Here is a 17,509-nt window from a genome sequence, read left to right as displayed (position 1 = left end):
GTGCCAGTCTCTCCCTGCCCCTCTGTGCCCCCTTTTCTTTGCCTCTTCTTTGCAGAAAAGCTTCGGGGGGGGGGGGTGTCTCCTGGCCTTCCTCCTCCTCTTCCTCCATCATCATCATCACCAACACCCCCCCTCTTCCTCCTCCTCTTTGGCAGCTGCGTGCCAGTCTCTCTCTCTGGCCCTCTGTGCCCCCTTTGCCTTGCCCCTCCTCCCAGAGGCGGAGCTGAGGGCCCTCCCTTGGCCTTCCTCCTCCTCCCATTCCTCCATCCTCCTCCTCCTCCTTCCCACCAGCACCATCCTTGGCAGCCGGGTGCCAGTCTCTCTCTCTCTCTGTGCCCCTCTGTGCCTTCCTTCTCTTCTCCCTCTTCCTTGGGAATCGTGTGCCAGCCTCTCCCTGCCCCTTTGTGGCCCCCTCCTTCCCTGCCCCTCCTCCAGAGGCGGAGCTGGGGGGCACCCCCTGGCCTTCCTCCTCCTGTGCCCTCTTCTTTCTCCGGTGCCCAGGATGTGGTGGGCATCCTCCCTGTTGCTGCTGCTGCTGGTGGTGGGTCTCTCTCTGCGGAGGCGATGGCCCTCCGATGTGGCCTTCCTTTTCAGAGCCTGGGGCTGCCAACGACGTCTCTTGGGGGGCAGCGATGCCCGGAGCCTGGCCCAGCGCTTCGGGCCCTTGGCACTTTCCAGGCCTGCCACCCAAGTCTTCCTCCGGACCCAGGAGCAGAGCTTCACCTACTGGCAAGCGGAGAAGGAGAGCAACCGCCTGGCCCATGCCCTCCTCCGGGCCACCAGTGCCCCAGCAGCAGGGCACCCTCCTCTGCTGCCACCCGGGCAGACGGTGGCCCTCCTCCTGGGCAACGAGGCCGCCTTCCTCTGGGCTTGGATCGGGGCCGCCAAGCTGGGCCTGGTGCCAGCCTTCCTGGGCACCGCGCTCCGCAAGGGAGCCCTCCTCCACTGCCTCCGCGCCTGCCAGGCCAGGGCCCTCCTGGTGGCACACGGTGAGTCCAGGCAGGATGATGGGACTTGCAAGAGCAGGGAGACATAGGACCCTTGAGAGGGAAGTCACAGCCAGCCCAAGAGCCTTCTACCATGCAGGAACTCCAAGGGCTTGGACTGGATGGCCCTTGGGATCTCTTCCAGTGTTTTATGACTGAGTTCCTGCATGACAGGGGATGGCTAGGTACTCCTTGGGGTCCCTTCCGTGTCTATAATTCACAGTCTTGGAATTATAGACACGGAAGGGAGCCCAAAGGGTATGTAGCCATCCCCTGCCATGCAGGAACTCACAATCATAAGATCCTAGAGATGGAAGGGACCCCAGGGGACAACCAGGCCAAGACCCTGCCACGCAGGAACTCACAGTCATAGCACCCTAGAGTTGGAAGAAGCCCCAAGGGCCATCCAGTCCAAGACCCTTCTGCCATGCAGGGACACAAAGGACCCTAGAGTTGGAAGGGACCCCCAAGGGACATCAAGTCATCCCCTGCCATGCAGGAATCCTAGAGTGGGAAGGTACCCTGAGGAGCATCCAGTCCAAGCCCTTGCCATGCTAGAACTCACAATAATAGAATACTAGAGTTGGAAAACACCTCAAGGGCCATCCAGTCATCCCCTGCCATGCAGGAATTCACAATCATAGAATCATAGAGTTGGGAGAGACCCCAAGGGCCATCCAGTCCAACCCCATTCTGCCATGCAGGAACTCTTAGTCAAAGCATCCTGATTGACAGATGGCCATCCAGCCTCTGCTTAAAGACTTCCAAAGAAGGGGACAAGGTAACTGTTACATGGATTTGTAATTGGATGACTGGCTGAAGCCAAAGGGTGCTCAGCAATGGCTCCTTTTCTTCATCCTGGAGAGAAGTGACCAGTGAGGTCCCACAGGGCTCTGTCCTGGGTCCAGTGCTATTCAGCATCTTTATCAATGACCTGGATGACAGAATTGGGGCCATACTTATCAAATTTGTAGATGACACCAAATTAGGATGAATAACTAATAACTCAGAGGACAGGATCAAAATTCAAAATGACCTGAATAGACTAGAAAGCTGGGCCAAAGCTAACAAAATGAAATGCAACAGGGAGAAATGTAAGGTACTGCACTTAGGACAGAAAATGAAATGCATAGATATAGGATGGGCGACACCCGGTTGAATGAAACTACATGTGAAAGGGATCTGGGAGTCCAAGTAGACCACAAGTTGAACATGAATCAACAGTGCAACGCAGCAGTTAAAAAGGTTAATGCAATTTTAGGCTGCATCAATAAAAGTATAGTGTCTAGATCAAGGGAAGTAATAGTGCCACTATATTCTGCGCTGGTCAGGCCCCAGTTCTGGGCACCACAATTCAAAAAGTTTAAATATTTGAAGGGATGTCATATTAAGGAGGGAGCAAGCTTGTTTTCTGCTGCTCCAGAGACTAGGATCCAGAACAATGGATGCAAGCGACAGCAAAAGAGATTCCAGCTCATCATTAGGAGGAACTTCCTGACAGTAAGGGCTGTTCAACAGTGGAACAAACTCCTTCAGAGTGTAGTAGAGTCTCCTTCCTTAGAGGTCTTTAAACAGAGGCTAGATGGCCATCTGTCAGGGATGCTTTGATTTGGATTTCCTGCATGGCAGGGGGTTGGACTGGATGGCCCTAGTGGTCTCTTCCAACTCTACGATTCTATGATTCTATGACTCCACCACTCTCCTTCTTTCCCTTGGATCCAGATCACCATAGAAAGCAAGGGGAGTGGGGGATCCCCATTTGCCACTCATCCCTGTGCTCCACTCCCATTGCCACCTAGGTTCGTCCCTTCCCTAAAATCTCATTTTCCAAAACCCAGTGGTGGCTGCTTGCTCGGGTTTCAGCCTACACAAACCTCCTTTCTGAATATATATATATATATCAGTATTTTGGAGAGATCTTGTAGCACCTTTGAGATTCACCGAAAGAAAGAAGTTGGCAGCAGGAGCTTTCATAGACTTCAGTGTACTACATCAGATGCTTTTTGTGAAATGGAAGCCAGGGACAGACTTACATATGCCATAAGTATGTGAGAATGTCCTGTTGCTTGCATTTGCTGAGAAAGAAGATGTCTATGGGCAAGAATGGTACAGATTTGTGTGCCAGCTTTTGAGATACGCAGATCTCTCCATCATCTTCCCGTGTTCTGTGTGCACCCTCCAGTGGTTCATAGAGCACTATGCGTTTATACATTCACTGGTTCGGTCTCTCTTATCCGAAATGCTTGGGACGAGAAGTGTTTTGGGTTTAGTTTTTTGGGGTTTTTTTGGGCTCTGTGGCCATGTTCTAGAAGAGTTTATTCCTGACGTTTCACTTGCATCTGTGGCTGGCATCTTCAGAGAGGATGCCAGCCACAGATGCTGGCATAACGTCAGGAATAAACTCTTCTAGAACATGGCCACAGAGCCCAAAAAACCCACAAAAAAGTACGGATGCCGGCCAAAAAAGCCTTTGACTTCACATTGTTTTGGATTTATTTTGGATTTTGGAGTACCTGTGTTTGCATATACATACATAATCTTGGAGATGGGACCCAAATCTAAACACCAAATTCATTTATGTTTCATATGCATCTTATGTGGGTACTTTGAAGGTAATTTTATACAATATTTTTAATCATTTTGTGCACGAAACAAAGATTGTGTACCATGAACCATTGGAAAGCAAAGGTGTAGACAAGCTGGAGCGTATCTAGAGGAGAGCAACCAAAATGGGGAAAGGTCTAGAAGCCACCAAACCCTATGAGGAGTGGCATAGGGAGCTGGGGATGTTTAGCCTGAAGAGATGCTTAAGAGGTGACATGATACCCAAGTTTAAATATTTGAAGGGATGCCATTTTGAGGAGGGAGCAAGCTTGTTTTCTGCTGCTCCAGAGAATAGCACACGAAGCAATGGATGCAAGCTCCAGGAAAAGAGATTGCATCTCAATGTTAGGAAGAACTTCCTAGCGGTGAGAGTTTTTCAACGGTGGAAGATGTGGAGTCTCCTTCTTTGGAGATTTTCAAGCTGAGTCTGGATGGCCATCTGCTGGGAGGGCTTTGAGTATTCTTGCATGGCATAAAGTAGTTGGACTAGATGGCCCTTGGGATCTCTTCCAACTCTGTGATTCTATTCATTATCACGATGAAAAAAAGTTTTGGATTTCGGAGCATTTTGGATTTCGGCATTCCGGATACGGGAGACTCGACCTGCACCGTGCGTTTTGGTGGGCAGAGCCTCTCAAGGCAGCAACTTTTCAGAGCAGATTGACGCTCCAGATGGGGTCCCACCATCGCTGCCAAACATTGGCCTCCTCTCCCACGCAACCTTTAGTTCTGTGACTTCCTTGCTTGTTTTTCCCAGGGATGCTTGCGTCTCAACTGGGGCGCTTTGAATGGTTAATTAATGCCCCACATCCTGAAAACGCAGTGTCCCCCCTCCGTGGAAGGTCCCAACGAACTGGAAAGCATTGTGAGGATGATTAACGGCTGGTGCAGTTCGTGACAAGCTGACAAGAGGGATCAAACTGGGTCAGCCCTGTCGATGGTGGCCTCTGATGGAGCTCCAGCCGAGGGCTCCCAAGTGTGACTAATGGCCCTGACTTCCAAGGCTGTCTCTGGCCAGCGGAAAAGGTTAGAGAAGGTCCGCCTCGGAGAGATCACTGCGGATCATCCAGTCTTATACGTTCCATGGTTGGTGTTGAGGGCCTTCAAGTCCTTCTTGACTTATGGCGACCCTCGCAAACGTGCGACTGCTAATGGAGCACGCCAAAGAACTCCGAAAAAAGGATCTGCATGTGTTTCATAGAATCATAGAATTCTAGAGTTCGAAGAGACCCCCAAGGACCATTGACTCCAACTCCCTGCCATGCAGGAACTCACAATCAAAGCATCCAGGCCCCACCTGGAATATTGTGTCCAGTTCTGGGCACCACAGTTCAAAAAGGATTTTGAGAAACTAGAGCGTGTCCAAAGGAGGGAGACTAAAATGGTGAAGGGTCTGGAAACCATGAAGCCCTATGAGGAACGACTTAGGGAGCTGGGGTTGTTTATCCTGGAGAACAGAAGGTTAAGAGGTGATATGATAGCCCTGTTTAAGTATTTGAAGGGATTTCATATGGAGGATGGAGCAAGCTTGTTTTCTGCTCCTCCAGAGAACGGGACCTGGAACAATGGATGGAAGCTCCAGGAAAAGAAATTCCACCTCAACATTAGGAGGAGCTACCTAACAGTAAGGGCTGTTTGACAGTGGAAGACGCTTCTTTGAAGTGTAGTGGTCTCCTTCTTTGGAGGCCTTGAAGCAGAATCTGGATTGATATCTGTCGGGTGTGCTTTGGTTGTGTATTCCTGCATGGCATTAGGTTGGACTGGATGGCCCTTGGGGTCTCTCTGAACTTTATGATTCCTTCCTTCCTTCCTTCCTTCCTTCATTTTTCCCTGGACCTCACCAACATCTCTCTTCTCTTTTGCAGACCTTGTCGAAGCGGTGGATCCCATTCTCCCTGATCTAAAGGAGATGGGCGTCGCAGTGTGGGCGATGGGCAAAGGGCCCTACTCTCCTGGCATAACCAGCCTTCATCATCTGTTGGAGGAAGCGTCTGAGGATCCCGTGCCATCTGAACTCTCTACTCCCAAAAGTCTGATGGATACCGCTCTTTACATCTTCACCTCTGGGACCACAGGTGGTATTATTATTATTATTATTATTATTATTATTATTATTATTATTTTCTAAGAAGAAATGGTGGAGAATTCTTTAAAAAAATAAGTTTATTGATGATAAACATTACATATAATACAAAGGGACTAGACAAACAATGTTATACAACAAAGACATATGGTGGGGAATTCCTCTTGGTGGGGAATTCTTCTTGGTCTCTTATCATTCCCAATGGGCGGTCGGAAATCCCGTTTTTTGGTTGATGAATTAATTGTGCGTATTCTTTCTCTCCATACCTAGGACTTCCCAAAGCAGCTCGCATCAGCCACCTCAAAACCATCCTCTGCTTAGGTTTCTATAACTTGGTGGGGGCCTCCAGTTCGGATGTGATCTACGTCTCTCTGCCCCTCTATCACATGTCCGGAAGCCTCCTGGGAGTCATCGGCACTTTCGGCATCGGTAAGGCGTCGGATGCGGTGGGATCCCCAAGAGTGTGGAGGTTTTGGGGGGCTGGTTTGTGTGCAGAGGCAGACTATGGGGTGAAGGGAGGGAAGACTAAAATAGAAGGTTATGGAAGCAAGACCATATCTGTCAGGTATGCTTTGACAGAGAGTTCCTGCATGGCAGGGGGTTGGACTGGATGGTCCTTGTGGTCATTCCAACTCTATGATTCTATGACCAGATTGGAATTTATAGAAAGAATGCATTGTTTTCCTTTTTCACTTCACATGCACTCCAGCCTCCATTTCTCGGCCACATCAAATTCTGGGATCCAAGTGACTTTGTTGTGTGCCTAAGATGCCTTAGGGTCGCCATAAATCAGAAATGACTTGAAGGCACGCAACAGCAATAGCGGTCAGACGTAACTATGATCACAGAGCTCCATCATCAGAGTTATGTCTGAAGAGGCAAGATCTTGGCTATAGGTTCTTTGGCTTAAGTCTAGGTTATTTGGCTTAAGAACCTATACTTAAGCCAAACCAGCTGCTTGTCCAGTTTTGCAGTGTGTAGGAAACACACTACCCCTTTGTTCTTGTGTGACAGATATATTAACATGCCTGGAGATCACAATAGGGTTCCCCTTAGCGTCTCCATAAGTTGGGAAATGACTTGGAGGCACACAACAACAGCAACAGCAACATTACCACTACCAGCATCCATAGCAGAGCATGGGAATAGGAGTGAAGTCAAGTGGTCTGGGTTTGTCTCAGGATTTCTGTTGTCTTACTAGGGGCCACCTGTGTGCTGAAGAAGAAATTCTCTGCCAGCCAGTTTTGGCCAGACTGCCGTCGCTACGGAGTGACTGTCTTCCAGTACTTGGGTGAACTCTGCCGATACCTTGTCAACCAGCCCCCGGTAAGTGTCAGGAGAGAGATGGGATCACCTTGGCGAACTTGTGCAGAAGGTAGAAATGGAAAGAGCATGCGCGTAATGTGACTTCGAGTCTCCTCTCATCTTATGGAAACCGCATAGGCCCATGAATTTCATAGGGATTTCTTAGGCAAGGAATAGTCAGAGGTGGTTTGGCCAGTTCCTTCATCTGAAACTGAGGTTGGATGGGCATCTTTCACGAGTGCTTTAGTTGCATATTTTTGCATGGTACGAGGTTGGACTAGGTGGCCCATATGGTCTTTTCCAACTCCCTGATTCCATGATTTTATCTTATCAAGTGGCCACCTGAATGTGTGGTATTTTATTTTGGCTGTGTTTAATTGAATTAAATATAGCCAGTAGCACCTGGTATTTGTTGGCGGGGGTCACATCCAAATACAGGTTCAGTATCCGTTATCCAAAATGCATGGGACCAGAAGTGTTTTGGGGCTTAGATGATGATGATGATGATCATAACGACAATTGGATTTTGGAATACCTGTATTTGCATATATGTACATAATGGGATATCTCAGAGATGGGACCCAAGTGTAAACCCAAAATTAATTTATGTTCCATCTACACCTTATACACATAGCCTGAAGGTAATTTTGGGTACAGTCTGCCCTCCATAAGCACAGATTTTTTTAACCATGGATTTAACCATCCACAGCTTGAAAACATTAGTGTGTGTATGTATGTATGTATGTATGCATGTATGCAAATTTGTGTGTATGTGTGTGTGTGTATACCCATGACAAACCTTGATTTTGCCATTTTATATAAAGAACACTATTTCACTATGCCATTGTATTTAATGGGACTTGAGTATCCATGGATGTTGGTATCTATGGAAGGTCCTGGAACCAAGGGCCCACTTACAATGAACTATCAGAAAGCAAAAGTGTCACTGTCTCAGCCATCCATGAATTAGGTTTTTGGAGTATTTTGGACTTCCAGATAAGGGAGACTCAACTTTGGACTCTAAAAACCAAGGATGGAGGGGTTTTTTTTGGCCAGGTTAGAGGGGTCAATAGGAAAACTGTGGCAAAGAAATGTCTGGGGGACTTGAAGGGCCACAGAGGTAGAAGCTGAATACGGGCCATGGACTGGGCATTTCCTCCCATTTGCCTAAATCAGTTTCTAGTCCAAGATGGAGTGGACCCACTGAATTATGGCTGCTGCCTTGCCATTGAGCATTTGATTCTGTGAGTCAACTCTAGATGGGAGTTGCATTCGAATACTGGTCCTCCTGGAGCATTTCTATGTTCTGTGCTAAACCGCTCGGGACATTCTTTTAGTTCTCACACTTGTTTCTCTCCATCTCAGAGTTCTGGGGACCGGGACCACAGTTTGCGCATGGCTGTTGGGAGTGGACTGCGGCCGGACGTCTGGCGTGAATTCCTGCGCCGTTTCGGGGACGTGCGGATCGTGGAGACGTACGGTATGACAGAAGGCAGCGTCAGCTTCTTCAACTACACCGGCACTGTGGGAGCTGTTGGGCGCGCCTCTTGGCTTTATAAGGTGAAACGTGATGGACATAAAGGAAAAGCTGGAGCTGTTCCTGGGATAAAATGTGTCTGGATAATGTGAATTTCACCCTATCAGTAATGGTTGTTGCTAGAGGCTCAATACGTATTGCAGAAATAATCCAGTTTGACACCGCTTTAATTGCTATGGCTTTGGAATTCTGGGAATTGAAGGGGCACCAGAGCTCTCCGAGAGAGAAAGCTGAATGTCTCAAAAAACTACAATTCCCATTGAAGGTGGTTTGTGCACACACACGTGAATGTGATAATAGTAGGGCACAAATGAGTGCTATTGTGGTATACTGTTTTGAGGGTCTAGGAGACCAGAGTTCAAATCCCTCATGAGCCATGGATTTCCATTGGTTGACTTTGGGCAAGTCATACTTTCTCAGCCTTAGAAGAAGGCAGTGGCCCATGTCCGCTGAATTATTCTTGATGCCAAGAAAAGCCTAGGATAGGGTCACCGTAAGCCCCATATGTGAATTCTACACATGCGTTTCCCTACTAGAAGTTACCAGCCCCGTTGACACAGCATTTGATGCTGTGCCATAGTACACATGATTCCATATTCTGCACCCTGCTTTGTGATAGTCATATGGGATCTGAGCTATGTGTGCAGCATAGCTTTATGATATTGATTGGCTTTTCTTCTTCATTAGCCAATGAATAATCTTAGCCGTTTTAATACTCTTTATGGTATCACTTTATTGTGATTGTTTACTGTTGTGATTTATTAGTTATGGTGGGTGGGTGGGGTTCTGGGACATTGAATTTAATGTATTTTTAATGTTTTTAATGTTAGCTGCTTCGGTCTCATTGGAGAGGCGGGGTATAAATAAATATTATTATTATTAGTTGGAGTCAACTTGATGCCACATAACAATAACTTGGCACAAATTGGGTATCAGTCTTTGGAATATTGGGGGGGGGGGAATGGCCCATCTACCACATCTGAAATCTCAAATGGTCCAAGCACTGCCCCACATTGCCTCCGATTGACATCATTCTTCTCCGTAGCTCTTCAGTTCCTTTGAGCTGGTCCGTTACGACTTGATTCAGGGGTCTCCCATTCGGGACGAAGCCGGGCGATGCCAACGTGTGAAGCCAGGTGAATAAGGAATGGGGGCTCTTTCCGACGTTATGAATTACCTTCCCTTTCCCTCTTCCTTTCCTAATCTCTGACCTCAAAGTTTCCGGATCAACCGTGGCTTGATTTTCTTACGCTTCGATAGGAGAGCCGGGACTGTTGATCGCCCCTGTGACACGCCAGAAACCGTTCCTGGGGTACGCCGGCGCCCGCGAGCTGTCGGAATCCAAGCTTTTGCGCGGCGTCTTTGCGGACAGCGACGTTTATTTCAACACCGGCGATTTGATGGTGCAGGATGACCAAGGTTTCGTCAGCTTCTGGGATCGTATTGGAGACACCTTCCGGTAGGGTTCTCCTAAAAATTTGGGAGGTTTTGGTGGGCATGCATTGGGGGGGCTTCAGGTATTGAAAAGGTGGGGTCCCAGAACCACATGCGGCTCCCAGATTTCAGTTTGCCTTCACTCGCTTTACTCAATAAAGGGAACCAAAGAGCTGGCCACAAGGAGGTGCAAGAATTCCTTTTAAAATATCATCTAGGGAGTTTCTTTATTGTAAACAGTGCCATGGAAAGGGAGAAAGGCCACCAAATAAAGAGAGGAGACCCTTCAAGGATGAATTGTTTAGGCGGGATGGGCTTCGTACAATGTCCTGGATTTTCCGTTTGTTGTTTTTGTCGTGTTGTGTTTTTTTAAAAAAACATTTTTAATTTTTATTTAATTTCCGAAATTAAAAGCACACATAAACTTACGTCCCAACATCCAAACCCAGACAAAATGTTTGCACAAAACAATACACCTTCCGTCATCACAAACCTTAAAAGAACTTATTTGCTGGTTGCACTCTCTTTCCTATTTGTACCTTTCTTGATTTTCTCTTCTGACGTTTTTAATGCTTTCCTCTGATCGATAGTGCAATCTCACAAAGGAGATTTTGTGAATGTTGTGTTGTGTATGTTGGCTGTTTTAAAGAATCAGTTGGAAGCCACATTGAGTCCGAAATTGGGGAAAAGATGGGACGACGACGACGACAATGCTGGGAAAATTGGCCCAGAAGATACTATGAATTCTGATCTTCCAAAAAGTCACTGTCCGCTGGTTCCAGGATCCCTCCATGGATACCAAAATCCATGGATGCTCAAGTCCCATTAAGTACAATGGCATCGTAAAATGGTGTCCCTTGTATCAAACGGCAAAATCAAGCTTTGCTTTTTGGAATATATATATATAAATAATGTTTTAATATTTTCCAGGCTTGGATGGTTGACTCCGTGGATGAAGAATCATCCATGGATACAGAGAGATGACTATAACCAAATTCTGTCCTCCCCAATCAGTCCAACCCTTTTTCTTTTGCAAACAGATGGAAGGGTGAAAATGTCGCTACGACGGAAGTGGGAGAGATCTTGGCCGCTTTGGACAGCCTCCAAGATGTCACCGTCTACGGAGTGGTGGTCCCAGGTACTCTTCAATGATGGGGGTGTCAATAAGGGGTATTGAAAGGTGCGTCATTTAATTATTGACACATAAATTATAATTAAGATGGCATTGGATTTAGCAGTTGGTATTCCAGGACGTCGATCTAGGCCTGTAGAGGAGTTACCAGCTCCGAGGAAAACGTCTCTGAGACAATAAAGTTGTAGAAGAGTTTCTTTCTGACATTTCGCCAGCATTTGTGACTGGCATCTTCAGAGAATGCTTGCCTGGAAAAAGGTGTGTGTGTGTGTGTGCGCGCGCGCACACACACACACACACACACACACACACACTGTGTGAGCCTGGGAATGCAGGAGTGATTTGTATGTGTATTGTTCTGTTGCTGATGGCATGCAAATCACTCCTGCATTCCCAAGCTCACACAGTATATATATATATACCCAACATTTTCCAGGCCAGCATTCTCTGAAGATGCCAGCCACAGACGCTGGCGAAACGTCAGGAAGAAACTCTTCTAGAACATGGCCACATAGCCTGAAAAACCCACAAAAAACTATGGATGCCAGCCATGAAAGCTTTCGACTTCACAATACATTTGGTCCTCCACATTTGCGGCTTTGACTTTTGCGGATTTGATTATTCGCGGGTTTGATTCTAGGACTCTCTAAGCTCTCCAGCGCAACTCTGCCAGACATTGACCATAGAGTTGTGTTGGAGAACCTAAAGTTCCTAGAGAAAATGCTTCTCTGGGCATTTGTAGGTCCTCCAGCATGAATCTGTGATCAATTTCTGGCAGATGTCGACGATAAAGTTGCACTGGAGGACTTGGAGATTCCTAGACAGGTGTTCTCTTAGGTAAAAAGACTTATGTTTTTTCATTTGTAGTCTTTCCACATTCGCAGGGGTCCTTCACCCCTAATCCCACTGAATGTGGAGGGACCACTGTGGTTGTAAAATTGTCTCAAAATATGTACAATTTTTCACTGCTGCTACTGCTACTTCAAAAGAAAGATGCTCCACGTGGAAAGCGTTGCCTTGAGCTGGTTGAAATGGATGCACCCAGCAGCTGGCGTCTTACAAAGGCAGTTTCCGAGGAATGGAAATGCACTTCGCGCATGCTCAGAGGCTGTTATTTACCCCCTACTTTTATTCCTGCAGGGTGTGAAGGTCGGGCAGGGATGGCTGCCATGGTGCTGAAGACAGGGCAGGAGCTTGATGGAGAAGAAGTCTACACGCATGTAGTGGAGCTTCTGCCGCCGTACGCTCGGCCTCGCTTCCTGCGCATTCAGGTGCGCCGCCCATCAATTCTGGAGGGGTTCATAAGGCGGTTAAGGGATCAAAATTTTGGGGTGTTATGTCTTATATCTGGGATAGGCAACTGCATGTCAGCCAGGGCTCAATTTCCCTCCCAAGCAAACCCTCTTCCAAATATCTCTGTCTTTGTCCTTCTCAAAATGGCTGACGGAAATGTTGCGCCACTTCCTGTTGCCATTTTGAGAAGGTTGCAAATCAAAATAGAGGTATTTGGGGTCTCTGGAGAAAGATGCAGATGAAAATAGAAGTATTTGAGGTCTCTGGAGAAGGATGCAGATGAAAATAGACGTATTTGGGTTTTTTGGAGAAAGATGTAGGTGAAAATAGGAATATTTGGGGTTTTTGGAGAAGGACGCAGATGAAAATAGGGATATTTGGAGTTTCTGGAGAAGGATGCAGATAAAAATAGAGAAGTATTTGGAGTTTCTGGAAAAGGATGCAGATGAAAATATAGGTGTTTGAGGTTTCTGGATGCAGTTGAAAGTAGACGGATTTGAGGTTTTTGGAGAAGGATGTAGATGAAAATAGGAATATTTGGGGGGTTTTGGAGAAGGACGCAGATGAAAATAGGGATATTTGGGGGTTTTGGAGAAGGATGCAGGTGAAAACAGAGGTATTGGGGGTTTCTAGAGAAGGATGCAGATGAAAATAGAGATATTTGGGGTTTCTGGAGAAGGAGGCAGATGAAAGTAAGAGGTATTTGGGGTTTCCTTCATGGAGCTGGGGGTGTTTTGGCACATTTTGATGGGAAATTCTTGAAAATCTAGCCCTTAAAATATTGCTTTGCATGGTGGAAGGGCTTTGAGTGACTAGTAGGATGCTTTGGGGGGCACAGAAGTTGCTACCAGAGGCCAAATGTGGCCCACAAGATATATTTGATCCATTCCTCTTCTATGCACTCAAGCCTAGCGGGGCTTATCCTGGCATCCTCTCAATATGTTGTATTACATGCACCATCATCCCCAGTCTATATGACCAAGGTTAATGGGATCTGACACGGCAGGAGAGATTTGAGAAGGTTGGCCGAGAAGAAAACAGTTGCTTTGGGGAGATTCCTGTTTGTTTCTGAGCTTTAAAAACAGCCAAAGATATCAGAACTAGCACTAATGCGTTGGCATTGAAATGATTAAAAAAGAAACGAATTTCTTTGCGTTTACCCATTAAGAGAATCGTTGCGGAATTGTTTGGTTGATCGGTTCATTGAATCACATTTTGAAAAATGACTAAGAACGGCCATCAGCTAAAATTCAAGTAATTTGAAACATTCGAAATAACATTGATGCCACTTAATGACCCAAATAATGATTTTTCTGAAATTGCGGTTGATGTGTTATTAATGAATTAAGAGTAACCAATGAATTTATACAGAGGGGCCAACATTATTGTGATTTGAGTGCTGGACTAGGTCACTGGGAGACCACGGTTCGAATCCTGGCTCGGCCATGGAAACCCATGGGCGACGTTGCGCAGGCCGCACACTCTCAGCCTCAGAGGATGGCCATGGCAAATTCCCTCTGAACAAACCTTGCCAAGAAAACCCTATTAAGGTCACCATAAGTCAGAAATGACTTGAAGGCCCAAAAGAACAAGGGATTTATAGCAATTTATAGCAACTTGGTCAAGCTACGCCTCTGCATTCCTTCCTTTTAGGAGCAGCTGGAGGTGACGGAGACGTTTAAACAGAAGAAGGTCCGCTTAGCGGCGGAGGGATTTGACCCGACTCGGATCACGGACCCGCTCTACTTCATTGATGACGCGGCCAAGACGTACGCGCCTCTGACTCCCCAAATTTGGGAAGGGATCAATGCTGGAGAGATCCGGTTATAACACACACTTACATGCATATATGTCCCTGCACCCCATGCTCCACGATGGAAAGGGCAGTGCATCCTACAATAGCAGGAGCAGTGCATGCTACGAGATGTTTACTCCCCTGTATCCCAGCATACCATGCTCTAGGATGGAAAGAGCAGTGCATGCTTGGGTATTCTATATCCCAGCATGCCATGCTCTGCAATAGCCGAACCAGTGTATCCTGAGAGATGTTTACTCCCCTGTATCCCAGCATGCCATGCTCTAGGATGGAAGGAGCAGTGCATGCTGGGAGGTCTATATCCCAGCATGCCATGCTCTGCAGGAGCAGTACATGCTAGGACATCACTGTTCACTCCCCTGCATCCCAACATGCCATGCTCTAGAATGGAGAGAGCAGTGCATGATGGGAGGTCACAATCTCCTGTCTCATATCCCAGCATGCCAAGGTATAGAAAAGCAGGAGCAGTGCATGCTGAGAGATCACCGTTTATTCCTGTGTGACCCAGCATGCTATGGTCTAGAATGGAGAGAGCATGGCATGCAGGGAGATCACAGTCTACTTCTCCATATCCCAGGATGCCATTCTCTCGGATGGAGAGAGCAGTTCATCCTGGAAGATCCCAGTCTCCTCCATGTGCCAAGCCTTATGAGACCAGCGTGCCTCTTTTTCGAATCATGCCACCCCTTCCTTAGACGACTGTCCACTTAGAAAGTCTCTTCATGCCATGGGGTGATACACACCACCCCAACGATGGGGCCGACCCCCTTTTCACAGCAGTGCCTTGGTGGCCCTCCTTAGTCCTTCTTAGTCCTTCCACCAGGACCAGCAATACCATCAGGTAGAGCGAAGCCATTGCCTCGGGTGGAAGATGTTTCGGGGCGGCAGCAGCAGCTCCCCAACCATTCATTCTGAGCCACCCGGAGTCTCCATCGGAGGACGGAAATTGGAAGAAGACAACCCGTTGCCTGCGGTGAAGTTAAATTCAACCACTGGTCCAGTTTGCGTTCATATTCGACATTGGCGGGCAGAGCCTTATCTTTTGCTTTGGGCATCAAAACATCTTGGCCGTTCCCAGCCCTCCACCTAGTTCATCCAAAAACAAAGACTCTTGGATGAATTCAAAGCCTGCATTTGCTTTTGGGGCCAAGAATGGGAGAACTCAAAGTTGAAATTTTACTCATTTCATATCACCGTCGTGCCTTGAGGAATGGATCAAAAATGTTTTTTTGAGACTGGACACTTCAGATAGGGTAGATCACCACCGACCCCCTTTTGATGGCGGCAGTTCAGGTCAATGGGAATTCCAATGTCTTCATATCGGCCAGATGTTGGTGCCCAAGATAACCCTTTTTGGCTGGAAACACTAACTGCGCCTTGGTCCTTATGCCGCCTCCCTTAAGGTCCTCTTGTAATGTCTGAAACTGGTGGTTGTTGGTGACATGATTTAAGCTTTCAGACTGGAAGCGTCTGCTTCGTTTTGAAGCAGAATCAGGAGGATCGCTAGCCAAAACCTGACCCAAAATCACAGCTCCAGTGATTGGCTGCGGATAGAAGTAGAAACAAAATGATGGAACTAGTACAGTGTGGTCTTGGCATGTGCGGATTTAAACATCCGCGGATGGCAAGCCCTGTCATCCCCAATGGATACCAAAATGATGGAGGTAGTATGGTGGTACCTTCATATCCACGGGATTGCCATCAGCGGATATAAAAGGCTTGCCATCTGAGATGATTATATCCATGGATGGCAGTCCCATGGACACGAACGTACCACCGTACCAGGTCCATCATTTTGTTTCTACTTCTACTCGCATTCAATGCATGTTGCGCTGCCATTAGGAACAAAGGACTTGAAGTCCCATATTTTTTCATTGCGGGGTCTGGAACAGTTTTTGTCTGTTTTTAGTTTTCTGTGAGTTTTTTCAGGCGATGTGGCCATGTTCTGGAAGAAAGTTCTTCCTGATGTTTGACTTCTTCAGAGGGTGGTGGCATGGAAGTGTGTGGAGTATATCTGGAGTATGTATACAAGGCTCTCGCAGGTATATATGCGCCACACGCCTCCATGCCACCACCCTCTGAAGATGCCAGCCGCAGATGCAGATGAAACGTCAGGAATAAATTCTTCCAGAACATGGCCACGCACCCTGAAAAACCCACAGAAAACTATGGACACCGGCCACAAAAGCCTTTGACTTCACTTTGTCTGTCTTTCTCTGTCTGGTCTCTTTTCTCCCGCTTTGGAGGAGTTGGCAGCTTGAATCTGACAGTGGGTGACCATTTGGTTTAATTTCCTTTTTTACTTTTTCTACTCATGGTATCAAATAAAAGACCCTTTTTGTACCAACCGGAGAGCCATTCTTCTCATTTCCCACGATTGTTTGTGTGTTTACTTTTGAAATACATTTTAATAGCATTTTAATTAATTATTTGATTTTGCGATGTCATTATTGTTATCACAGTCGTACCTCCGTTTTCACGGACTTCGAGTCTGTGGCCTCGGTCCTTTGCGGACCGGTAATCGGGGAGGGTTTAAAATGGCGCACGAACCCATGGCGCATGCGGCCATTCAAGCCAATGGGGTTTTAATGTTTGCGAAAACGGAGAGGCGACTGTAGTACGGTTGGTGCTCTGTGGCCACGGATTCAAGTCTCCACGGCTTGAAAATATTCCCTTCCAAATATTCCAATAAGCAAACTTTGAGTTTGCCTTTTTACAAAAGGGATGCTATTTTACTCTGCCATTGTATTTAATGGGACTTCATATCTATGGGAAGCAAACCCCGGCGGATACCAATCTGGCAATTCCTCTATTATTTGGAATGAATTGTTGTTATTTTAGCACTTATGTAGAGAGATCTTGTAGCACTTTTGAGACTCACGGAAAGAAAGAAGTTGGCAGCATGAGCTTTCGTAGACTTCAGCCTACTTAGATGCTTTTGTTTATTGTAGCAATTAGTTTTATTATTGTATCTGCTTACACTGTAAGCACTGTATTATTATTATTATTATTATTATTATATTAATATCCTGCCCGTTTCCCAAAACTGGGTCTCAGGGCGGCTCACAACATTAAAAAGACGTTAGCTGTTGCTAAATTGCTAAAAGAATAGCATTCTGTTCAAAGGATTAAAACCGAAACCGAAAGGGACACCATTTTATTCTGCCATTGGATCGAATGGAATTGTGGAAAAGTTACTTTAAGAAAAGGAGCATCCCCAGAATTACTCAGGTGTTTGTAGTTGGGAAGATAAGGCTTCCAAGCTTTGGCACAAGGCTAGAAGAAGGCAAGGGCCATTTTGGCAAGCTTAAATCTGCTT

General features: G+C 46.7%; 1 protein-coding gene across 1 annotated transcript; it reads left to right on the top strand.

The window, feature by feature from the left end:
- Positions 1–296: 296 nt before the first annotated feature.
- SLC27A3 (solute carrier family 27 member 3) lies at positions 297–16,534 on the top strand. The gene is made up of 10 exons (XM_089483667.1): positions 297–989; positions 5,456–5,665; positions 5,944–6,102; positions 6,875–6,999; positions 8,344–8,538; positions 9,561–9,651; positions 9,776–9,974; positions 10,990–11,087; positions 12,222–12,352; positions 14,028–16,534. The coding sequence occupies exons 1-10, from the start codon at positions 503–505 to the stop codon at positions 14,202–14,204; spliced, it is 1,872 nt and encodes a 623-aa protein (XP_089339793.1). The 5' UTR covers positions 297–502; the 3' UTR covers positions 14,205–16,534.
- The last annotated feature ends 975 nt before the right edge of the window (positions 16,535–17,509 follow it).

This window comes from Sceloporus occidentalis, unplaced genomic scaffold (genome assembly GCF_023333645.1).
Source record: "Sceloporus occidentalis isolate IW3139 unplaced genomic scaffold, rSceOcc1.0.p SCAF_20, whole genome shotgun sequence".
Classification (NCBI taxonomy): Eukaryota; Metazoa; Chordata; class Lepidosauria; order Squamata; family Phrynosomatidae; genus Sceloporus; species Sceloporus occidentalis.
This window is presented reverse-complemented; position numbering and strand designations above follow the sequence as displayed.